We start from the raw sequence: 26,171 nt of genomic DNA on the forward strand, positions 1-26,171 counted from the left end.
CAAATCCCTAATTACTTCTTCCGCACTTAATGGATTACCACCTATGTGGTAATTTGTGGGCACTTTGTTTTTCCCAAAGGGGATGACTATGCACTTTTTGGCATTTAGCTTTAGGCCATGGCTCTGGCACCAGTTATGCGTTTCTGTGAGACCCGTTTGGAGGATGCTTGTGTCAGTCGGCAAATCGATTATGGCACCCAGTTTGCAGTCATCTGCGAACTTGGTCAGCCATAGTCCTCCCGTGTTAGCCTGTACCTCAGAGAAATATATACCGAACAAGAGAGGTCCCAGGACTGAGCCTTGTGGGACGCCACTTGTAACTGGTTTAGAGTCTAACATGGCACCTGCAATTCTGACCATGTGGGTTCTATCCCTGAGCCAGTTTGCAACCCATCTTGTGACATAGGGGTTGATATTTAAGCTGGTGAGCTTATTTATGATGCCCGAGTGGGGTATTGTGTCGAAGGCTTTTGCGAGGTCCAGGTAGGCTGTGTGGACTACCTTTCCTTCATCTATGGCCTTGGTAACTGTTTCAGAGAAGTTGACCAGGTTCAAGAGGCAAGATCTGCCCTTAACAAAGCCGAATTGGGTAGGATCCAGTGTTTGGAGGTTCCCAATGTCTTTGTTTATGAGTTCCATGATGATACACTCCATAGCTTTGCAGACCAGGCTAGTCAGGCTTATAGGGCGATAGTTTCCGGGGTCCGTTGTGGCACCACCTTTGTGGAGTGGGACCACTGTTGCTGTACACCATATTCCTTGGGTACATATCCTGTAGTAAGGCTGAGATTGAACAGTGACTTTATGTGAGGGTTCAGTTCTTCTTGGAGCTCGTGTAAGATGCAGCCCGGGACACTGTCCAGTCCCATTGATGCTGTGTTTTTTGCTTTGGAGAGGGCAGCTCTCACCTGTGCATCTGTGATGTCAGGGAGGCTACACTCTGTTGGGATAGACATTTGCTCTTTTGGGGAAGGGGAGAAGTTTGCACTGAACCTGTCTGCCAGGATGTTGGCAATGTCTGTGGGTTCAGTGTATTTTTTGTCATTTTGCACTAACTCAGAGCATATCTGGGAGTTGCCACCCAGGTTCCTGACATAACTAAAGAAGGCCTTGTGATTATCTTTAGCGTCTTGTGCAATTTTTCTTTCGAAGCTGGCCTTAGATAATTTTATGAGGGATCGTAGTTTCTTGCTAGTACTGATCAGAGATGCCTTCCCTTTTTGGGATTTTGCTCTATCATATAATAGCTTCTTCCTTCTGTTGTATAGCTTATTTATGGCTGGGGTCCACCAGACAGGTCTCCTGCCTTTGGAGGAGTGAGTCTTGGTTTTATTTGGGATAGCACGATCCATGCATTCCTGTAGGTGTCCATAGAATGCGTTTGTAAAGGATTCTGCGGTTTGGGCCGTATTTTCCACTGGCCCGGGGGCTTTGAAGGATTCCACCTCGGTTTTGAGAAGTGTGAAATTTGCTTTTGAGAAGTTCTTCACCGTGGTTCCTTGGCTGGGGGTGGGGATGGGATATGGATGTCCAGTGAGATTAATTTATGTCAGATCTTACCAATGAGGGGTATACCTCTGGTATGGAAAATAGAGTCCCCATGTTGGTGATGATCAGGTCCAATATGTTTTCCCCTCTTGTGGGAGTGGTGACCAGTTGTTCCATAGCATTTGAGTTTATAAATTCTAGGAACCGTTGGGCGAGGGTGTTGGGGCTTGAGTAGTGCTCCCAGTCTATGTTTGGGTAGTTGAAGTCACCCAAGTATGATGGTGTTTGGAGAGACCTTCATATTCTCCAGTGTTCTCAGGAAAGCTGAGTGGGGTTCCTGAGTTTGGGAGGGTGGTCTGTAGCAGGCTACAAACTGAAAGGCAGTTTTGCCCACTGTTAGTTGCACATGGATGGTCTCCGATGCTTCGTGCAGTGCCACTAACCTGGAGGTGTGGGTATCTTTGATGAATATGGATACTCCCCCTCCTTTTGTGGTTTGGTCCGAGTTTTGGGGCCAAAAAGCATGGTATGAGGTATAACCTGGTAGTGCTGGGGTGCTCTTGGGAGCGTTGAACGAGGTTTCTGTTACTGCACAGATATCGATATTCTCCATACTGAGGAGAGCCTCGAGTGCATGCATCTTGAGGTTTAGACTTCTGGTGTTGAGCAGCATTACCCTTAGTTTCTTTTTCCTTGTGTTGTCTATGGAGGTGGGTTTGTCTTTTGAGCCTTGCCTAAAAAAGGCACTATGGGGGTGGCAAGAGCCTTAGCCAATATTTAAAAGCCCAGGGGTGACAGGTGCAAGCCGCCCTAGCAAAGCAACGTGGCTTGTCGAGCATGTCATCACAGGCTGACAGACATTGGATCCCCTTTGAATGACACCAGTACTTTAGCCAATTGTTAAAATTGATCATTTTGTCTTTATACTGTGGCATCATTCTTGGCGAGGGTAAGATGCTACTCAAGGTCAGGGTCATACCAGCCTGGGCTACATGATCAGAGAGCTCCTCTATGTCTCTTTTCATGTAGTCCAGGGAGGTACATCTCAGGTCATTCACACCAGCATGGACAATAATGGAGTCATATCTGTACTTGCTTTGGAGTGACCTGAGTGCTTGTGTTATGTGGCGGATCCTAGCATGCAACAGGCAGCTTACAGTGACCTTCTCCTTGTTCAGCCTGGTGAGTGGGACGTCAGTGTGTCTGACAATAGAGTCACCTATTACAAGTTTATTAGGTGTGTTGTTTAGCCTTAAGGGCTGTGACTGTGTGGCACATTGACTTTGTGAACTATGTGATACGTGGGTATTGTTGTGGGGTATCGGTTGCTTGGATGTCTGCTTTGGAGGTCTCTGCTGCTTGGGCAGATTTTTATTTAGAGCCTCTGAGTATGTTTTTGTGTGTTTATGTGTTTGGTTTGCTGTTGCGATAGGTCTATGTGAGACTGGATTTGTGGTGTGTGTATGTGTGTGTGGTTACCTTCTCCTCCTGACTGACTGCGCCAGTACTGGGTTGAGAGAGCTCAGCCTCCAGTTTGGCTATATAGTTGCATCTCTCACATATATTTGAGCTTGTTGGGAGGAGGAGAGGGTGGTCTGTGTACATAAGGCAGTTGTAACATTGCCTCAAGATTCCCAGATTCACCAGCTGGATTGGAGAGTAAACCCGAAACTGACTTTTGGACATGCCAGAATAGTATAAGGAACTACTTTTTGACTGATCAAAAAGGACCAATAGGGAGCCAAGCAGTTAAAGGGAGTATAAGAGGGTGTAGTGCTTTAGTTTATTAGTGCTTACTTATAAGATTACTTATACGAGTAACTGCAGGGCTTTAGAATGAAAATAGAGTCCTTACTTTGAGATTTAGAACAGTTCTAAGGGAAAAAGTGAAGAGCAGACTTTGTGGAGCCAGGAATAGTTTAAACCCGTTTAAGCGGTGCTGCACTATGCGCAAAATCGTGCAAAACCGCGCAAATGTGGATTTTAAAGCAGGGAAACTGAAAGAGATGAGAATTGACCCAAAACGGCCAATAAGCTACTAGTTCCAGGGCTGAGACCACTCCTCCAGGGACAGATAGGCTGTTCAAAGCTCCCCACTCTCAGTGGTGAACAGAGAAGCTTCCTACTATCCAAGTAAGGATATGGGCAACACACAAAACTATACCACAGTCCGGAATTCAGAAAAACCTGAAATCTGGACGAATCTAGTTCAGCAAAGGTGGGAAAAGAGAATTTTTTTTTGTTTTGTTTTTTTCAGGAAACAGCAGAAAAACACACAGTAAACATTGTAAATGCTATAAACATGCTAGCGCACTTTAGTGTGTAGTCTACAACAGTTATACAATACAAAAATGACTTAAATTGATATAAAACAAGTGCAAAAACAGTAAAAAGTAGAGGGCAAATGCAATTTAAACTTTTTAAAGCACAGATCAGTTAGAAATCCACTTCTTAGGCAGGAAAAGGCAGTCAGAGCAAAAAAAAACAGAGAAAAAAATCTGGAAAAGTCTCTTGGGTCTCTCTGTTGCCTGTATCACTCTGCAGGACACCATGAGGAGCTGTGCGGAGTTGTATACAATAACAAACTTTTTAAATCACAGATTCGCTAAAAAAACTGGCGTTTTAGGCGGAATTAGTTAAGACAGCAAGAAAAGCAGAAAAGTGATACTTAATCACTCCAAAGTCACTCTTTTGTCTCACTGCTGCTGTAGACTCTGCAGAACACCTGGAAGGCACTTGCTGAGTGGAATACAAGCGTAAAAACTGTGCAAATGAGGTTTTTATAGCAGGGAAGTGAAAGAGATAGAAATTAGCCTTTCTATCCAAGTAAGGTAATGGCAACACAGTAACTTGTAACACAGCCCTTGATTCAGCAATAACCTGAAAACTGGACTATACTAGTTCAGAAAGGCGGGAAACAAGTATATAATTTTTTTTCAGAAAATAGAGCAGATACAATCAAAATTAGCCCAAAAAGGCCAATAAACTACTAACTTCTGGGCTGAAACCACTCCTCCAGGGACAGATAGCCTGCTCAAAGCTCCCCTCTCTCACAGGTGAACAGAGAAACTTCCTTCTATCCAAGTAAGGTATGGTGACACAGAAACTTGTAACACAGCCCTGGATTCAGCAATAACATGAAAACTGGACTATACTAGTTCAGAAAGGCGAGAAACAAGTATATATATATATATATATATATATATATATATATATATATATATATATATATTTTTTTTTCCAAAAAATAGAGCAGATACAATCAAAACAACACTTTACCCAATTAACCAGTTAAAAAGCTTAAAACTGAGCCCTGTTCCAGCAGTCTTCAATCAGATAAGTTCTAACTGCACAGTCCTGCCAATAGGGTACAGAGAAAACCTTCTCCAAAAAAGTGCACAAGTTATACAAACAAAGCTAGATCCAGCCGGCCTGAATCTAGTCTATGCTACAGCAAACAAAGCATACCGATTTCAGAAAGAAACAGTTCAAGTAAGCATGCGCAATAAGCCTTTAACCAGAAATTCCCAGCTCAGAAGGGCAGAATCTAGCCTCTCCTCCCACAAGAGTGCAGACCACAAACCTTCTTAATGTAAAATAACTGTCCTGAAGCCCAAGTTCTTAACCCAGAACTAATACACTTTTAGAATAACAGACACTAAGCCTTCAATCAGCAGTTCCCAACTTAGAAGGATGTATGCTACCTGTCCTGCCACAACAGTGCAGACCACAAACCTTCTTAATGTAAAACAACTGGTTTGAAGCCCAAGTGCTTAAACCAAGGGCCTTAGAATAACAGTTACAATTTAATCAGGCTACTAAGCAGTAATAAAGGCACCAGAATACATTAAATTGAGTATTTTTAAGAACAGGCAAAAGCAAAATAAAGTAGGAAGAAACACAAATACAGTAAGGCAGATGAAGTGCAATTTTTTTTTGAGACAGAGGAAACAGAGCAGATTAAGATACTATAGGGGAATGCCCTTCCCAAGTGCTGTCTCTGTACAACACAGAGGAGATGGGACTGGTACTAGTATCCAAAATCAAAATATGATCTCACTGTACTCAGTTGAGTGAGCAAATGAGATGGGTCCAGGAGAAGTGTGTAAAAAGAGATTTACAGCAGGGGCGGGCAATTCCAAAGCCACCAAGATTAACACCACAACTAGAAACGGGGAGGGGGTGTGGGGAACTAACAGCAGAGAGAGAGACACACAATATTTAGTGAATCAAAGACACACAATACTTACTGACTCAAATCTTAAACAAGTGCAGAAAAAATATACTTAAATCAGCTTGTGTCCAGTTGATATATGCATACAAGTATCAGTAGCCAGCAACTCGATTTAAAATGATTACTGGAAATGTAACCAACACAGATTTTAATGCTAGCAGAAACCCCCAAGCTAAGTAACACTAACAAAGGAATTTCAAAGCAGTCTAACAACTTTCAATGAGCTCAGATAACTGCAGAGAGACAGAGACAATATTTAGTGAATCAAAGACACACAATACTTACTGACTCAAATTTTAAATAAGTGCAGAAAAAATATACTTAAATCAGCTTGTGTCCAGTTGATATATGCAGACAAGTCTCAGTAGCCAACAACTCGATTTAAAATGATTACTAGAAATGTAACCAACACAGATTTTAATGCTAGCAGAAACCCCCAAGCTAAGTAACACTAACAAAGGAATTTCAAAGCAGTCTAACAACTTTCAATGAGCTCAGATAACTGCAGAGACAGAGACAATATTTAGTGAATCAAAGACACACAATACTTACTGACTCAAATTTTAAATAAGTGCAGAAAAAATATACTTAAATTAGCTTGTGTCCAGTTGATATATACAGACAAGTCTCTGTAGTCAGCAAGTCGATTTAAAATGATCAATGGGACCGGATGGTGTCCCCGGCTGTGTGCTACACGAGCTAAATGAGGAATTAAACCCGCACATAAGGCAGCTGTTTAATCTCAGCCTTACCACAGGATACGTGCCCAAGGAGTGGTGTACGGCAACTGTGGTCCCACTCCACAAAGGTGGCGCCTCTACGGACCCTGGTAATTACCATAAGCAACAAGTCTAGTCTGCAAAGCTTTGGAGAGGATCATAATGGAGCGCATAAACAAAGGTTTAAGGGACTTGCAGACATTGGACCGGACCCAGTTTGGCTTTGTCAAGGGAAGATCATGCCTTTTGAACTTGGTCGACTTCTTGAAATAGTCACCAAGGCCATTGATGAGGAAAGGCAGTCCATACAGCCTACCTTGACCTTGCAAAGGCTTTCGACACAATACCCCACTCGGGTATTGTAGAAAACTTACCAGCTTAAATGTAAACCCATATGTCACAAGATGGGTTGCAAACTGGCTTAAGGACAGAACCCACAGGGTTAGAGTTGCTGGCGCTGTGTCAGACTCCAAGCCGGTCACAAGTGGTGTCCCACAGGGCTCGGTCCTTGGCCCCTATTGTTTGGCATCTACTTCTCAGAAGTACAGGCCAACATGGGAGGACTTTGGCTGACAAAGTTTGCAGATGACTGCAAACTGCGCCATAGTGGAAAGTGCATCGGACACTGATATCCTTCAGAAGGGACTCACGAAACAGATAGCTGGTGCCAGAGCCATGGCCTGAAGTTAAGCCAAAAATGTATAGTCATACCTTGAAAACAAGGTAACCCCAAGCTACCATATAGGTGGCAATCCACTAAGCACAGAAGAGGTTATCAGGGACCTGGGGACCCAGGTTGACAGTGGCCTTTCTTTTGACACTCACATTGCTAAAGTGGTTAGAAAGACCTTCTACATTGCCCACCTGATCATGAAGGATTCACATCCAGATCTAGTGAGGTCATTGTTCCCCTGTACTCTTCACTTATCAGACCAATGATCGAGTACAATGCCCCATTAGGGATGTATCTCACCCGACATCTGCAGCAATTGGAGAGACCCCAAAGTTCCTCACCAAAAGGATAAGGACTCCAAAATCTGTCATATGCTGCCAGATTGAAGAAACTCCAGCTCTATTCAGTGCATACCGTCTGCTCAGAGGTGACATGTGCCTGACATACAAGGCCATGTCCAACCGAATTAATGGACATGCTCCACCTCAAAAATCCAAATCCACCAAAACCACTAGAGCAAGCGACTTAAACCTTAGCACGGATATAAATAGGACGTGCTGGAGGGATAGATTTATCACTCAGAGACTCCCTATGCTGTGGAATAAAATCCCGGTCCATGTGAGGCAGAGCACCTCGCTGACTCTGTTCAAGAGAAATCTAGACCTGTGGATGGGAGATCGTAGGTTTACCCCGGGAATCATCTCTGGGTCACTGCTGGACAGAGGCACAACAAACTAATGGGCACAGTATTTTTTCATATAAGGGGTGGCGTAAGCCACAATAATTTGGGCTAGGCTTATAAATGCCCTAGGGCAGATAGCCTAGTATGAACCTATGAACCTATGAATATGATTACTAGAAATGTAACCAACACAGATTTTAATGCTAGCAGAAACCCCCAAGCTAACTAACACTAACAAAGGAATTTAAAAGCAGTCTAACAACTTTCAATGAGCTCAGATAACTGCAGAGACAGAGACAATATTTAGTGAATCAAAGACACACAATACTTACTGACTCAAATTTTAAATAAGTGCAGAAAAAATATACTTAAATCAGCTTGTGTCCAGTTGATATATGCAGACAAGTCTCTGTAGCCAACAACTCGATTTAAAATCCCTAATCTGCTCTTTGATCAAAATAAATGGGAACTGCTCTTATATTTGTAATGAAATGCAGCTGCATTTGCAAGTAATTTATCTCAGAGCTGTTTATTTGCTTTGTTGTCCATACTCAATTAAAAGTCTCTAATTTTAAGTTGTATTTCAGTACTCCAGAAGCACATCACTAATGATCTAGTGTATTTCTGTGCTTAGGCTGCGGTGCCATTGCTCTGCAGTTTGTCTTCATGCCATGAAGTTTTCACTCTGTGTGTTTCATGAAGTTGTCAGAGGTGCACATTCAGTATTCCTGTAGTTTGTCCTGCAAGTGCCTCTGATATTGAAAGTATTTGCATTGCTGTTCTGAATTGATTGTCCAAGTCTTGTTTTTTTCAGTACTGTGACATTGTCACTTTGTTTCTTTATTGTAATACCATTTAAGCTCTCTGATGCGTTTCCAGATCCTTTATACTTGTTTCACTGATTTGCTAACTCTTGCATACACATCTATCAATGAAATGACTTTTAGTTCTTCTGTGGTTACAATAGAGGCTTTTACTAAAGGCAGTGCTGCTAACTTTTGTTCTATCATCTGTTTTACATTTTTTATTAAACAGCTGTTTTCCTTTTTTGTACATTCACTTGGATTTCTCATTGTAATTCCCTTTAAGCTGTCTACTGTGTTTCCAGAATCTTTATACCTGTTCCCTTGATTTATCCACTCTTGCGTACACTTCTGTCCGTGACCTGTTTTATTCATGTTCTAGGGTTACTGACTTTTGTTCTATTACCTGTTTTACTTTATTAAACAGTTTTTACTGTAACTATGTACTTATCCAATTACCAGTATTTTACCTGTTTTACATCTGCTTAAAGGCTTATTGTTTCTGCTTATTTGAACTGTTTCTTTCTGAAATTGGTGGAACTTGTTTACTGTAGCATACACTAGATTCAGACCTGCTGAATCTAGCTTTGTTTGTATAACTTGAGCACTAATCCAGGCCATCTTTTTTTTCTAGTGGCAGGAGTGTGCAGCTGGAGTTTGTCTGATTGAAGACTGCTGGAACAGGGCTCAGTTTTGAGCTTTTTTATTGGTTAATTGGTTAATCTGTTTAAATCAGTTTGCTACTGTTATATTTAAAAAAAAAAGTTCTAGCTTGTTTTCCCACCTTTCCTGTTACTAGAGTAGTCCAGATACAGATTTGCTGTATTCAGGACTATATTGTAGTTTCTGAGTTCCCCAGACCTTTCTGTGTTAGAGGGAAGCCTCTCAGTTTATCAGTGGGAGTGGTAAGCACTAGGTAGCCTATCTACCACAAGAGGAGTCGTTTCTAGCTCCCTTTCAACTTTCTGCTTTAAAAGCCCGTGTTTGCATGGATTTGCATACCATGCAGTGCCACTAAGCTCAGGTCAACTATTACCGGTGCCAGAAAATCTGCTGTTCAATTTTTCCCGTAGATCTTACTCATTCTCTTCTCTCTTGCATTTAACTAGCTTATTCGCCCAGCACTTCATCTGGTTTCTTGTAGCAATTATTGTAGCACACAAGTGCTAACAGCACTAAACGTCCTATAAGGAAACAGCTCCAGTACTTAATAATGACCATCCCTCCTGGCATGTCTAAAGGCCAGTTCCCTGTGCTTTCTCCTATTAACCTGGTGAACTTGGGCATTCTGAGGCAGTGTAGCAACTGCCTCATGTACACAGACAACACTCTCCTCTTACCTCCCAACACTTAGACTTGTGAGAGATGCACTTATATACCCAAACTGGAAGACATGCACTCTCCAGCCAAGACCGGAATAGCTGGTCAAGAGAAGAAGGTCAACACTTGCACCACACCACATGGAACACATAGCCCTCCAGAACACCCACCATCACAGCTCTCACATAAAGTGAGGTACACTGATGTCCCACTCACTAGGCTGAATAAGGAGAAGGTAACAGTCAGCTGTCTGTCGGGTGCCAGGATCAGACACATAACACACGCACTCAGGTCACTCCACAAGTACAAGTATGACTCTGTCATTGTCCATGTGGGTGTGAATGACCTGAGACGTACCTCCCTGGACTATATGAAAAGAAACACGGAGGAGCTCTCGGATTGTGTAGCCCAGGCGGGTATGACCCTAGCTCTGAGCAGCATCCTACCATCACCCAGAATGATACCACAGTAACAATTGGCTATGTTTCTGCTGTCATTCTGAGGGGATCTGGTATCTGGCTGCTTGGGATGACATGATTGACAGACATCGATGCTCTGCCCGAGATGGCCTGCATCTGTCACCCCTAGGATTCCAAATACTGGCTAAGGCTCTTGCCATCCCTATAGTGCCTGTTTTAGGCGGTGTTTCAAAGACCAAATTACCACCGTAACAGCTATAAATAAATGTTATCTGTGGGTCATGCTGCTCAATGCTAAAGGTCTAAAACTCAAAATACATTCACTCGAAGCACTCCTTAAAATGGAGAACATTGACATTTGTGCTGTAACAGAGACTTGGTTGAAGGCAGCAGAAAGCACCCTTGTACTACCAAGTTATAACTCATTCCACACCTTTCGGCCCCAGCACATGGACCGAAGCTCCAAAGGTGGTGGCGTCTCCCTATTCATAAAGGATGTGCACACCTGCAGACTAGTAGCCCAGCATAACGCATTGGAGATACTTCAGGTACAGCTAACAGTGGGTAAGACTGCGATTCAGGTCATAGTCTGCTATAGGTCCCCAAACATGTCCCAAGACTCTCATTCCACGTTCTAAGCACCCTGGAAACTATTAGGGTCCAACCTAACACTCACATACTGGGCGACTTCCACTACCCGTCCATCAACTGGGAAAACTACTCATGCACCAATACACTTGGCCAAAGCTTCCTGGAATTCATTAATTCCAATGTGCTGGACCAGCTCATTCTTACCCTCACTAGTGGAAGCAACATCCTTGACCTGATTATTACTAACATGGGTAACTGTTGCTCAACACCAGTAGTCAATTCTTCCCTTGTTAGATCCAACCACAAACTAATTACCATGGAAATCCACATCTCACCCACACCACCAGCAAAGGTAACCACCATGAAAAACTTCTCTAAAGCTGACTTTGGGCTCCTAAAAACAGAGGTGGCTAACTTCACAGCACCCATGCAAATGGAAAATAGGTGCATGCCCGCCGAATCACACACCAATGCACTGTACGAAGACATACATAAATGCATGGAACTAGCCATACCCAACAGAACCAAGATGATCTCCTCCAAAAAAAGGAAGCCAATCTGGTGGTCCCCTGACATTAACAAACTCTACAACAGAAAGAAGAAACTGTTGCAGAAAAAGGTGAAATCCCATGACTGGTAAAACTCCCTTGTTAGCCTCAACAAAAAGTTGAGATCCCTCATCAAAACCTTTAAAGCTAGCTATGAAGGCAGAATTGCGGCAGACACTAAAAACAACCACAAAGCTTCTATATTTATATCAAGAATCTCCACGGCAATACCCAGATGTGCTCTGAGTTACTGCACAATGGTACCTCCTATACTGAGCCAACAGATATTGCCAACATACTGGCTGACAGATTCAGTGGCAACTTTACCCCTCTATCCCTCACAATACCGGAAGAATGCCAGGCACCCAGCATTACTGCAGCACAGGTTAAAGCTGCATTGTCCAAGGCCAAGAATACAGCTTCCATGGGACCTGACAACATCCCTGGCTGTGTTCTACATGAACTACAAAGTGAACTAGCACCACATCTGTGTGCCCTGTGCAATCACAGCCTCACCTCAGGCTTTGTCCCTACCAAATGGTAGGCACTGCTACAGTCATCCCTCTCCATAAAGGGGGAGCGACTACAGACCCTGGGAATTATTTCCCCATTAGCCTGACAAGTCTGATATGTAAGGCTTTGGAGTGCATCATCATGGACCTAATTAACAAGGATATAGGGAATCTCCAAACTCTGGATCCCACGCAATTTGGTTTTGTCAAGAGTAGACCATGCCTGCTCAACCTGGTTGATTTCTTTGAGTCCATCACCACAGCTGTGGATGAGGGCAAGGTAGTTCATACAGCCTACGTCGATCTGGCCAAGGCCTTTGATACCATTCCCCAACTCAGGAATTATTGATAGACTCACCAAACTAGGCATCAACCTCTATATCACTAGGTGGGTCGCAAATTAACTCACAGATAGAACCCACAGTGTGAAAGTAGCAGACTCCAAGTCGGACTGCTGACCAGTCATGAGTTGAGTCCCACAGGGATCGATCCTGGGTGCTGTCCTGTTTGGCATCTACTTCTCAGAAGTCCAGGCCAACACGGAGGGACTCTGGCTGACAAAGTTCGCCCACAATTGCAAGCTGGGAGCCATTAACTCCCCAAGTGATGTAGACATTCTGTAGAAAGTCCTCACTGAGACCAACGTCTGGTGTTGAAACCATGGCCTTAAGCTTAATGCCAAAAAATGTGTCGTCATTCCCTTTGGGAAAAACTCAGTTCCCACTAATTACCACATTGATGGTAGCCCACTGAACAGTGAGGGCGTTATAAGAGATCTAGAGACTAGGGTTGCCAGCTGTCCGGTTTTCAGACAAATTTTCCGGTTAGCAAATTTCATCAAAACTGGACTCGTGAAGTCCAGGGTTTTTGTTCCACCATCGCTGATGCCATAAGACCAGTGTGTGTGTGTAAGAAAGAGAACGCATGTGTGATTAGTGTGTGTAGTTTTGAAGGAGGAATAAAGATACCGCACTCACGTTAACACGTAGGAGAACGTACATATATTTGTGTGTGTGTACATTATATATATATATATATATATATATATATATATATATATATATATATATATATATATATATATATATATATATTTATGTGTATAAAACAGAAGTGGGAGGCGTACTGACACAAACTGAAAAGTTTCACTTGCAATGAAAACTCCTGTACCTTTCATGTCTACAAATGTCTACAGTAAAGGAAAATTCTCTCTACTCTAAATCAGATCAACTGACGTAAAACTTAAAATAATCTCACTATATCCCTACAAAGTAACACAAACACTCAAAATTAATAACAGCACTGATAGGTCTCCTTTAAGTGATAGCCCAACAAATGACAAAGACAAACGCGGTGTCTGCAAAGCTACTTCTCATCACTCTAACAATCTTTACTTAAAAACAGACCCTTTACAATAACTGTTTCCAGTACACACACACACTTCTTAACTGGAGCGGCAGTCTTCAAGCATTGAAGTATATATCTTTTCACTGTTTAGGGATCTACATTTCAGGAACCTGTGGCTTTGATTGTAACATGTTACACGATTGCAGGTGCCTACTTTAAAATTAATAACGTGAGGTACCATTGCGTGCTTTGTCGGCAGAGTATATTATTTTCTATCAGCGGGTAACTTTACCAAGAGGAATTCAAGTAGAATAATGTTCGTCCTCTTCATATGCAGAATTACAGTACAGACAGACTAAAGAGTATATTTTAAGATGCATTCGCACATACACATTTAAATTATGTGGCATTGCTGCCTTTTTTCATAAACAGAAACACTTCAATAGGAGTATAACTGTAATCCGCCTGGCAGAAGACTTGCCTAGTGTTTCTGCCACCCTGAAATATTGCTGTAGTTCGAATGCGAAGTCATTTCAGGCTAATCTTCTCTTCATCCAGGTGAAAGAAGAAGTTATGTTCTTACCATAACGTTCCATGTGAATTGTTCATCTCGCCTTTGTTCTTACACACGGGTTCGGAGCCGATCCTTGGCTCCGAGTCGGCCGCATCACAAGCTCTGCATCTAAGAGAAGCTCGAGGCACAGTCTATATCCCATGATCCTCCTCTGCAATCCCTCAGATCTAGTTTGCAAGAATCCAGAACGCACTACTAACCACTGCGTCTAACGCTCACGCAATCACACACTTGAACCTGAAACATATGAACTAAATACAGATAGGTGTATACCTAATGTGTCACCTACCAATTACTAGGTAGTGTAGATAACCCCGAGAAGACCAACCAGACACTAGTCGTACCAGTTCTTCCAGAATGCGGTGGGGGAAGGAGGGAGGGGATGTAAGAACAAAAGCAAGATGAACAATTCACATGGAACGTTATGGTAAGAACATAACTTCTTTATGTGAAATTGTTCGATCTCGCCATTTGTTCTTAAACACGGGTAGCGTCCCTAGCTCCGTTACCCTGGGTGACTCACGGAAGAACGTTCCTGAGAACAGTGGAACCAAAGGATGCCCTGTCCTTGGAGGTCCTGTCCACTTTGTAGTGAGTAACAAACGTATGAGGCTTAGCCCATGTCGCCGCTGCACAAATAGTATCCAATGGTAGACGAGCGGCATGGTCTAGAGAAGTAGAAAAGGCCCTAGTAGAATGAGCCTTAGGCTTGAACGGAAGCGGTTGTTTTGAAGCTGAATAGACAAAATTTATGCAGTCCGAAAGCCATTTGGATAACGTGCATTTTGTTACTGCCATGCCCTTCTTATTATCTGCGAATGATTGATCCGATTTCCTGCAATCCTTTGTTCTGTCCAGATAAAATCTCAGCTGCCTATGTACATCCAATTTGTGCAGCATGTATTCCAACTTGTTCGAATGGTTTTTGAAGAAGGTGGGAAGCTCTGTAGATTGATTGATATTAAGCACAGAACATACCTTCGGGAGGAATGACGGATTAGTACGCAAGGAGACTCTGTCTGGATGGAAAACCATGTATGGTGGCCTAACGGACAAGGCCTGTAGCTCTGATATTCTATGAGCTGAAGTGGCAGCAATAAGAAAAAGAGTCTTCCAAGACAAATACTTAAGTGGACACGTTGAAGCTGGTTCGAAGGGTGGTAACATAAATTGGGATACATCAAATTCAAGTTCCATGGAAAAACCGGATCCCGAATGGGTGGACGGAGGTGAAAGGTACCCTTCATGAAAGCTCTACAAAGTCTGTGGGACATAACTGTAGAGCCCCCTTCACCTACTTGAAAGTTAGATATGGCAGCTAACTGTACTCTTATTGTAGATGTAGAGGCCCCTTCTTGAAAAAGTGTAGATAAAAATTCCAAGATTTTGTGTATCGGGGCCACCAAGGGATCTATACCTTGCCCTGATGCCCAACACGCAAAACGTTTCCATTTGCTCCTGTATAGTTTCCTGGTGGAAGCTTTGTGGGAAGAAACTAGAATGTGCTGTACTGCTGGGTACAAAACATCCGACCTGGCTAAATTGGGAAGCGGAGCAGCCAAGCTGTCAGTTTGAGGGACTGAAGAGATGGGTGAGGAACTCCCGACGAGTGAGTCAATAGGTCTGGCACTGGGTCCAGAATCCACGGTTCCTCCATCTGGTGGGTTTGAAGAAAGGGAAACCAGATCTGTCGAGACCATAATGGTGCTATTAGAATGATCGTCCTTTCCAGACTCCTGGCTTTCTGTAGGAATTTGGGTATCAACGGAACAGGAGGAAATGCATATAGGAGACCCGGGGGCCAATCGTGCACCAGTGCGTCCCTGGGGGCAACCCCCGGAGGGGGAAGTAGGGCAAAGTAGCTTCTGCATTTGGCAAGGGGGATGCAAAAAGATCGCAGCAAGGCTGGCCCCATCTGCGGAAAATCCTCTCTGCCACTTGATTTTTGAGGGACCACTCGTTTGGCAACAGGATGGCTCTGCTCAACCTGTCCGCGATGACGTTGGATGACCCCGGGATGTGCGTTGCTATCGGAAAGCGACCTGTGGACGCAGCCCATTGCCAAATTCTCAGGGTCTCTCTGCATAATGGGTAAGACCTGGTTCCACCCTGTTTGTTTATGTACCAGACCACTGACATATTGTCCATCTGAACTGCCACTGTTCCTAGAGGTAGGGATTTGTGAAAGTGCTGCAACGCTAGAAACACTGCTCTCAACTCCAGGACATTGATGTGCAGATTGTACTCCATCTTGGACCATTCTCCTTGGACCGTTCTCCCCTGAAATAGTCCCCCCCCACCCCATCAGGGAAGCGTCCGTGGTTATTGTGGCTGTAGGGCTGGGTAGTACAAACGGGCGACCTATCGTTAGATCTTGGCTGTTCAACCACCACCGAAGATCCCGTTTGCAAGATTCTGTTATCAAGATGTCGTGTGACAAAGGAAGTTGTTGGAACGACCACTGTGCGAAGAGCAGCCACTGGAGGACCCTCATGTGCATCCTGCCCAGAGGAACTGCAATAAGGGTAGCTGCCATCATGCCCAGGGCTTTCAGCACTTGCGCAGCAGAAACTTTCTTGTTCCGAAGAAAAATAGCAACCTGATCCCTGAGGGCTGACACTCTTATCTGGGGAAGCTTGATCAGAGCTGTGAGGGCGATAAGGCAGATTTTTCGAAGTTGACTGAGATTCCTAAACGGGAACAAAGGTTGATTGTGTAGTCCCTGGCTTGTACAAGATGATGCTTGGTGGTGGCGGTGAGGAGCCAGTCGTCCAGATACGGAAACACCCGTAATCCTAGCCGCCTCAGGTGAGACGCCACTACTGCCATGCATTTGGTGAACACCCTGGGGGCTGAGACCAAAGGACAGAGCTCGAAATTGGAAATGACTGGCTCCCAGCCGGAAGCGCAGGTGATCTCTGGAAGCTCTGGCCATTTTGATGTGGTAGTACGTGTCCCTGAGATCTATAGAGCGCATCCAATCGCCCTTCTGCAGAAATGGAAGGATCGATTGTAGCGTGACCATCCGGAATTTTTCCTTCCTTACGAAGGTGTTGAGTTTGCTGAGGTCCAATATTGGCCTCCAGTCCCCTGTTTTCTTTGGAACTAAAAAGAACCTTGAGTAAGTTCTGGATCCTATCCAGTCCGCCGGGACTGGTTGGATGACTCTTTTTTTGAGCAGCTTTCTTATTTCTATGGCTGCTTGATCTTGCAGATTGGGTGGAACATCTTGAAATCTCTTTTGATCGGGGGGGAATGGTTATAAATGGGATGTTGTATCCTCTGGTCATTATGCTTTTTACCCAAGAATCTGAAGTGAAATTTAGCCAGGCCTCTAGGTATAAAGCCAAGGGACCCCAGACTGCCTCCAGAGCAGGACAGTCGGGCCTCCACTTAGGAGTGCTGTAAGGGTTTCCCAGGGACGCTATCCCTGTCGCCCTGGTTCGGCGGACCCCCCTCTGCCGCCTGGGCGGCATCTTCCATTTCTCCCCCCTCCTCTGCCTCTGGAGGGGGCATCACTCTGTGTGGACTGGAAAGATCCCAGAGTCTTTCGGAACCACATTTTTCCACCTCTTTGCCCTTTGGGGTACGGTCTGGTCGGGGCGGAAAAATGGACCCCTACGGCAGACAGGGTCTTACCTTCTTGCTCACACCGAGTGAGAGTCTCCTTTACTTTGGGTCCAACAGGGTGGCACCCTCAAAAGGGGCATTGGTAAAGGAAGACTTGAAGGCTTCCGCAAAGTAGCACAGGCGCATCCAGGATTGTCTCCGCAGAACGATCGCTGAAGCTGCAGCCCTACTCGAACCTTTGGCCACATACGAAATGAGCATCATGGACGAGTTTACTATCGAAGTAAGGGTGTTAAGCTGTGCTGTTATCTTTTCCAAGACAGCAGCATCTGTGTTACCCTGGAGAGCATCTCCCAGCTCCTTAAGGAGATCTCTCTGAAGTCGCGTAAAGTGCATAAGGTAGTTCAGTGAACGCATGGAAAAAGTCGCTGAACTCAAAACGCGCTTCCCATACCTGTCCATAGTCCTAGAATCCTTGTTAGAAGGATGGACAGAGGAAGATGCCTCAGACATTTCCTTCTTCGTGGCTGCCGCTACCACCATAGCATCAACTGGGACTCCTTTAGTAAGATAAGTCTTGCCCTGGGGGGCAGTGATATATTTATTTGGCCTCCGAGGGACTGGCTCCACTGAATCTGGAGTCTCCCACGCCCTTCGAGCTATTAGGTCCATTATCTCATCGAAGGGCGGGGTCACCCAGGAGGTAGAAGGTTGAGCCCCAAATGCCTTCAGCAACACCGATTCGTCCTCAGTGGGGGCAAGAGTCTGCCAATCCACCCCTCTGCTTCAAGATCTCCAGGATGTCAGCAAATGAGACATCCTCAGAGGGGGACCCCTCTGACTCATCCAAATTGGTGTCCGATGTCAATGATTCCTGTGGGGAATCAATGTGCCTCCCCTTGCACAATTTCTTCCTCGGGACTTCCTCCTCAAAGCACCAGCACAACACAAATCCAACGATGTAGAAACAATAAAAATTTAATAATTTTACAAATAACAGTTATTTGTAAAATTATTAAATTTTTATTGTTTCTACATCGTTGGATTTGTGTTGTGCTGGTGCTTTGAGGAGGATTATTGGAACGGATTGTGCGGTTTGCCAGTATTACTTTGTTGACTGTTCCAGTGCATTTGGTTTATTCCTCGGGACTTCAGAGGGGGCATCTGGTGAAGCTTCGAGGAACAGAGGACACCCTCTGGGGCTGGCTGAGGCATTGGGTCTCTACGCTTGACAGGGATCGCGGGTACAGAAACAGAACGTGGCCCTTTGGGGGAAGGAGAAGACGACTCTGATGAAGTAAAAGTAAATGTCTTGTCAGACAAGACCTTCCTCATGACGTCGAAGGCACCAGAGCCCCGGGCCGAGGACCCCACCGGATCCGAAGAGCACGGTAGTTTCCCTAAAACCGGGACCATGGGCTCCGACCCCGAGGACGGAGCCGAGCTAATCTGTGCCGAGGCTCTGAGGGGAAGAGTCGGAACCGAAAGTTTGGTTCGACTCTCCGCCCCAGAACCAAGGAGAGACCGTCGGCTCCACGACTCCTTGATGGGCTCTGAGGGAGTGGTGGTCAGTGGTGCTGATCGCACTAAGGAAGGCTTCGGCACCGAGGGCTCAACAATCATCGGTTCCTCTTCTCCCGGCTCCGAGGACTCGATGGGTCTCGAAGGAGGATCTGCCGGAGACACAGGGAGGGCTTCAAGTTTCGATACCAATTGGGATGAAACCGCAATGAGTTTGGAAAGAGCTGTGTTCTCCATCAGCTTCTGTACCACTCGATCCACATTGGTGTCAGATAACGGCCTGGAAGAACAGGTCGAAGGGGCCAAAGATGCCACCAAACGAAGGATCGAGGATGGAGGCACCTCCGACACTGGCTCCAAGACCTGGGCCTCGATCAGAGATAATCGCTCGATGCTCGGCCCCGAGGTCTGTGGAGCCGGCAACCGAACCTTAGTAGAGGTGCTCGGAGCCGATGACCTGGGCTCCGATACCTTCGAAGACTTCGACGCCTGATCAGCCTTCTCCAAGGCTTCTTGAAAGTCTGGCTTTAGCAAGCCCCTTTCAATTAACTTCCTGTGCTTTTCCATCATGACCCTTCCACTGAAGGAGTGACAAACAGAACAGTCCTCCTGCAGGTGGAGAGGGCCAAGACAGTAGATGCAGGAAGCATGATTGTCTGTGATGGACATTTTCTGTCCACACTGACATCTTTTGAATCCAGCCTTAGCTTTCTCTGCCATGTCTAAAACAAATAACTAACTTGACCAATAACTTGTAAAACTAGAGAAAAAAATAGTCTAACAACACAGTTAAATATTAAGCACTATCTATCTATATGTAAATAGGTATGTATATATAAGAAACCAACGATTTTATATATATATATATATATATATATATATATATATATATGTGTATAAACAAACACTGCACACAAGACTAAATACTAAAGTGTTAACTATAAGTATAGATATACAATCTAGAACTAAATTTTTGTTTACTGCTGTCAGAGCCCTGATAGGACTAAATAGGCCTCAGCCGAAAGTCGAAACACTAACTATGTAAATATATAAAAGGGAAGCCCCTATGAATAAACACACACACAGCTATTATTAATTATTAACTAAGATAAATAGCTTTAAATAGCACTAAATCTCAAAATAGTGAAAATACAAAAAGCTTTTACTGGCCTGAGCTCTCCTCGACGCAATCTGTTGCAGCGGCAAACTAGATCTGACGGATAGCAGAGGAGGATCATGGGATATAGACTGTGCCTCGAGCTTCTCTTAGATGCAGAGCTTGTGATGCGGCCGACTCGGAGTCAAGGATCAGCTCCGAACCCATGTGTAAGAACAAATGGCGAGATCGAACAATTTCACATCCTTAGTTGTCATCACCCTTAAATTCAAAGAAATGCAGACACTGATGTGTTGTTTCATACTTTTTCTGTGTAAACAGTGTAATTTCAGTACTTGATTTACACACCTAGTTGGCAGCGAAAACCGCAGAGGCGGGAACTCCATCTGCTGCTACCCCACACAAGACTCTTAATTATCTCTTTTAAGCATGTTATATAACATAAATAAACCCACAATTATCCAGGGTGTTCTTTACAGCTCCGCAGCTAATCTGGTTCCAACAGAAGCTTAATATTATTACCTGTGAAAGATGGCAATAAAAGGTGTCCCCCACTGCATGCATGAATAACAGCCTAAATATTAGTGTATACTGTATATTGGTCACTGCTTTTAATTAACATAAAAACTGCACTTTAAATACCAAGGCACACTGTGCAAACCTCGTTTCTGCCAGTAAACAGGTATTTGCGCGTCTTCTGCAGTAAAAGCCTAATGCATGTCCCTGACAGCGAGAGCCCAGCATGTACGCAGACGGGCAGCTGCTTATAAATATATTAGTTACTATCTTTTTTGTACTACAGCTAACTACGCAAGCCTGTGTTGAATAAGGTTCATACTTTTTTTCAAGATAAACATTACACATACCATACGCCCGAGCCGAGCTCCGAGGAGGGAATATTGGTATTATTATTATCAGCAGGACATTGTTCATGCACAAGGAACACTTTTTAAAATATTAGCGATGTTAACCTGAGAAGTTGACAGAATAACTGGATGTGAGCTGCACCTATCTCTTTTGGCATGTACTTGATCAGACACATGCAACAGCTGGAACATATTTAAAGCTCCCTTACTAGAAGAATCCAGTGTCTAAACACATTGTCTTATACAGCTCACCTTAAAGCCCTGTCACTATACCGGGTCTCCTACAGGTTGCTGAGAGAATGTCTGGCATACAAGGCATCCTTGGATCGAGCACTGATTGATGGACCTTTTGGACATCCACAAAACGAACAGTATCAGAACCATCAGATCCAAGGATTTAAATTTTGCTTGTGACGTGTATAGGCCATGTGATGTTGATGAGACACAAATGTGTCTCAGAGGGTCCCCATGCACTGGAACAAGCTTCCCATCCATGTGAAGCAGAGTCCATCCCTAGCCCCATTTAAGCATAACTTTGAGTCTTTGACCAATAGGTGGGAAATTGGAAATCATCCCTGTTGCTATTGCCAATGCGCAATGCCACCTATCCGTTTTTTTTTTCTGGACTATCCACAAATTAAATCAATTCTCTGGTAGTCAGGAAAACACTGTACAAACTCCATTTTTCTGTTTCACAAAAGGAAACAGACTATCAGTGTTTATTAAATTGGCTGATTTACTATGCTTTTTTACAGAAAAGCATAGAAAATCGGCTGAAAGCAGGCATCCGGAACAGAAAAAGAGGGCGATCCCATCAGCTGATGTCACGGTAATGTCACAAAATGGGCAAGGCATGGATGGGAGAGGGGGTGGGAATAGGTGGAGTTATGGATGATGTGAGGGGCGTGACCTTAGTCCAGTTTTAGCCACAAAGAAACCTGGCAACCCTACTAGGGACACAGGTTGACAGTAACCTTTTCTTCAACCACCACATTGCCACTGTGGTCAGAAAGTCCTTCTATGTGACATATCTCATTACCAAGTGTTTTGCATCCAGACATTTGACCAATCACAGAGTATAATGCCTGGCAAGTACCTCACTAAACACCTGCAACAGCTGGAAAGGCCACAAAGTACCTCATGAAGAGGATCCTTGGCTTTAAACACATGCCCTACATGGACAGACTAAAAAAACTCCAGCTTTTCTCTGTCTGATATCGTCTAGTAAGAGGGAATCTCTGCTTGACTTACAAAGCCATGTCTGACCCAGCCCTGTTAGAAATGTGGCACCTAAAGAAATCCCAATCCCTCCGCATAACACGCTCCAGAGACCTCAACCTCATTACCACAATCAACTGCCCACGCTATGGAATAGACTTCCCATGCATGTCAAACAGAGCACCTCACTGGCCCTCTTCAAGAGAAATCTTGATGAGTGGATGGGAAATAGAAGGTTCACCCCGGAGATCACTCCAGTGGCTCTACTTGATAGATGCACTGGGAACTAACGGCGGCATGATGCCAGGGCACTTCTATGGGCTAGGCTTGTAAAGGCTCCAGGGTCGTTGGCCTAGTACACACCTATGAACCTATGTATAAATCTAATATCTATTGTGAGAAATGTTCTTTGTTTAGCTACTTCCATATTTTAGCAACAGCAGGAAGCCTCTATTTTGTCAATACCAATTCATCTAAATATGTAAGTTTGAATGGAGTACAAACTCTTTTGCATGTTTTTTTTTTTCCTGAAGAAATTTTTTCATTTTTCTTTTCTAGAAATCAGAATTTGTGAGCATTCTTTATGTAAAAATGTGGATTTCAGAACTGTGAAAAGCTGTATTTTTTATTTTTTTTTAATTTTAACATTTTGTTGACCGGGAATGTCCGACTAGGTTCCACAGAGCCTGTTTTCAGCGGAGGCCCGGGGAGAAATGCTCCAGATGCATGTCTTGGAATGATGTATTGATAAGTCATCATGTGTTCTGTGAAGCTGTAAATAATTAAAGCTTCACTCTTTTTATGTATTTGTAAAACAAATGTAAAGCACATTTTTGTGACATTATTGAGGTCATTCAGGCTAATTAAATGTAACATCTCTATATTATATATAGTTGCAGGCAAACATTTCTTGAAATGACTAAGCCACAATTTTTAAATGAGGGTTAGAATGCAGTTGTACTGATTTAAAGTTGTTTACTTTTTGTGTCCTAGGTGAGACGAGTTTTAAAGCTTCTGGAAACTCCATACAGTGATGAGGATATGTGCCTTGAAGAGTTTGGAAGGCAGACAGAGTCTTCATTAGAGGACGCTGATGGTAGCTCTGCTTTAGAGGAGCCTTCTGCACAGTGTGGCCTGACAGTTAAAAAGGGCCTTTCTTACTGCAGTAAGCCGCCAATCTGGGCTTCAGAACTTTGTGTCACGTGATCTTCATAAATGCCTTATTTACTGTCCTCCTGCACCCTGTTTGTGGTTGGACATTAAAGCAAGGCAATAGTTGGAGTGCTGCTAAATCTAAAACAAACGGGCTCTGGTAATGCTGACATAACTTAAGGTTCCTTCTGTTTTAATGTAAAAAAACACACTTTATTGTAAATATTTAATTAACGAATAAATTAAACATCATATCTCATTAAGTTAGTATCAGACTTAAAAAGTGAAGTAAATGATGTGAGGTGGGTGAGGCCAGAAATTTGCACATTTTTAAATGTTGGTCTTACAAAAACACCATTATTAACATGATCCAGTTGTGGATTATTGCTTCAGTGATGCTACTGTGAAATTAGTAGAACAAAATGTTTTGGAAAAGTATTTCCGCTTTAGTAAAATAAAGCTTTAAGTTACAGTAGTGGGCTTCACAGGTGTGGCAATAACTCCCAGGAGGTATCTTTAATTCTGCAGTTGAGTAAAAGGGGATTATGATACCAATCAAACTGCTGCCCATTTGATGACTTGTAGGTTTTCTGTCAGCTGTACGATCCCATGTTTTAGAAATACAAGTAGAATTAATACACAGACATGTGGAGTGTAAGTTTGTGGTGCTGGTCTTCAGTGGCATGTATCCACAGTAGTAGCAGCAAGGTTCTGATGATGCCACAACACAATACATTTTTATTGTCTCTTTGGACATTCATGTAGTGATTTTTATGCTTTGTTGTAGCAGATGTTTTGAGGTACAGTCAGGCTCAGTTCAGTGATATTGTAGAATACCCAACTGAATGGTGCCAGAGGAGTGACCAACCCAACACGAGATCATGTAACAACTGATGTCCTAGAAAAGCTTGCTGAGGAGGGTTAGGACTGGCCAGTGTAAGCTGCCCATCCTGGGGAGGGAGGTCCGTTTTGTTGCACTGCTGATACTCAGTAGAGGATACGGGCAAGATGTCAGCCTTTTTTTTTGTTTTAAATAAAGCAGTAAGCATGCCAAGCAATGAATGATTGTGTGTGTGTGCCCACACATAATTTGGGGCATTTTTGTCAACCTTCAGTTCATGGATACCTGCATCAGCTGCACAGATTATAGGTTAAGCTTACATCAGAAAATCTCCTGTGGGCTGCCTGGGTGACAACCATGCCACATTTGTCACTCCATGTAAGGGAAAAATGACCATAACCAGTAGGTGGTGGGCCAAATGGTCAACAGGTATCAGCAGCCATAAAAAGAATTTAAAGAAAGCAACAGTGAAAATAGAAATTTTTGTTGAGAAAATAAGAACATGCAGGAAGTCCCTCCCACTTCACTAATCTCCAGCTTTCTCAATTAACAGGAAGTCCCGCCCACTTCACTAATCTCCAGCTTTCTCAATTAACAGGAAGTCCCTCCCACTTCACTAATCTCCGTCTTTCTCAATTAACAGGAAGTCCCTCCCACTTCACTAATCTCCATCTTTCTCAATTAACAGGAAGCCCCTTCCCACTTCACTAATCTCCAGCTTTCTCAATTAACAGGAAGCCCCTTCCCACTTCACTAATCTCCAGCTTTCTCAATTAACAGGAAGTCCCTCCCACTTCACTAATCTCCAGCTTTCTCAATTAACAGGAAGTCCCTCCCACTTCACTAATCTCCAGCTTTCTCAATTAACAGGAAGCCCCTTCCCACTTCACTAATCTCCATCTTTCTCAATTAACAGGAAGTCCCTCCCACTTCACTAATCTCCAGCTTTCTCAATTAACAGGAAGTCCCTCCCACTTCACTAATCTCCAGCTTTCTCAATTAAGAACATCTCTAAAGGTCTAACATACTAAGCAGGCATCAGTGAGGCTGAAAGCTGTGCACTTTGACAAGAACCGGCTGAGATCTGCTTTTTTCCAGAATGTTCAATCATGTCTTCTACCAGAGACCTGGGGTTCATAGGTTCATACTAGGCTATCTGCCCTAGGGCATTTATAAGCCTAGCCCAGAGTTTTGTGACTTTCGCCACCCCTTTAGTTTGAAGGATACTATGCCCATTATTTAGCTGTGCCTCTGTCAAGCAGTGACACTGAGATGATCCCTGGGGTATACCTGCGATCTCCCATCCATTAGTCAAGATTTCTCTTGAACAAAGCCAGCGAGGTGCTCTGCCTCACATGTAACGGGATTTTGTTCCACAGCATAGGGAGTCTCTGGGTGATGAATCTGTCCCTCCAGCACGTCCTATTTATGACCGTGTCAAGGTTCAAGTCTCGTGCTCTTGTAGATCGGATGGATTTAGATTTTTTAAGGTGAAGCATGTTCATTAATTCTGGGTTGGACATGGCCTTGTATGTCAGGCACAGGTCACCTCTGGGTTACACTTATCATACCAGTTCCCATCAGCATATGTGCGATCCTGGGCTAGCTCTGTGGTTATTGCTATCGTACCATTTCCCGTCAGCATATATGCGATCCTGGACTAGTTCTGGGGTCATTGTTAACGTACCAATTCCCGTCAGCATATGTGCGATCCTGGACTAGTTCTGGGGTTATTGTTATCGTACCAGTTCCCATCAGCATGTGTGTGATACTGGACTAGTTCTGGGGTTACTCTTATCGTACCAGTTCCCATCAGCATATGTGCGATCCTGGACTAGTTCTGGGGTTATTGTTATTGTACCAGTTCCCTTCAGCATATGTGCGATCCTGGACTAGTTCTGGGGTTATTGTACCAGTTCCCTTCAGCATATGTGCGATCCTGGACTAGTTCTGGGGTTATTGTACCAGTTCCCTTC

At 43.9% G+C, this 26,171-nt stretch overlaps 1 protein-coding gene across 1 annotated transcript in view; it reads left to right on the forward strand.

Moving 5' to 3' along the window:
• The window catches only part of SELENOO (selenoprotein O), an 857,804-nt gene extending 832,381 nt beyond the window's left edge, over positions 1-25,423 (forward strand). The window contains exon 9 of the mRNA XM_044088791.1: positions 23,196-25,423. Coding sequence (XP_043944726.1) covers positions 23,196-23,417 — 222 coding nt within the window. The 3' untranslated portion in view covers positions 23,418-25,423. The remainder of the gene's footprint in view (positions 1-23,195) is intronic.
• The last annotated feature ends 748 nt before the right edge of the window (positions 25,424-26,171 follow it).

The sequence above is a fragment of the Protopterus annectens genome, chromosome 11.part0 (assembly GCF_019279795.1).
Source record: "Protopterus annectens isolate FY-2018-M chromosome 11.part0, PAN1.0, whole genome shotgun sequence".
Classification (NCBI taxonomy): domain Eukaryota; kingdom Metazoa; phylum Chordata; order Ceratodontiformes; family Protopteridae; genus Protopterus; species Protopterus annectens.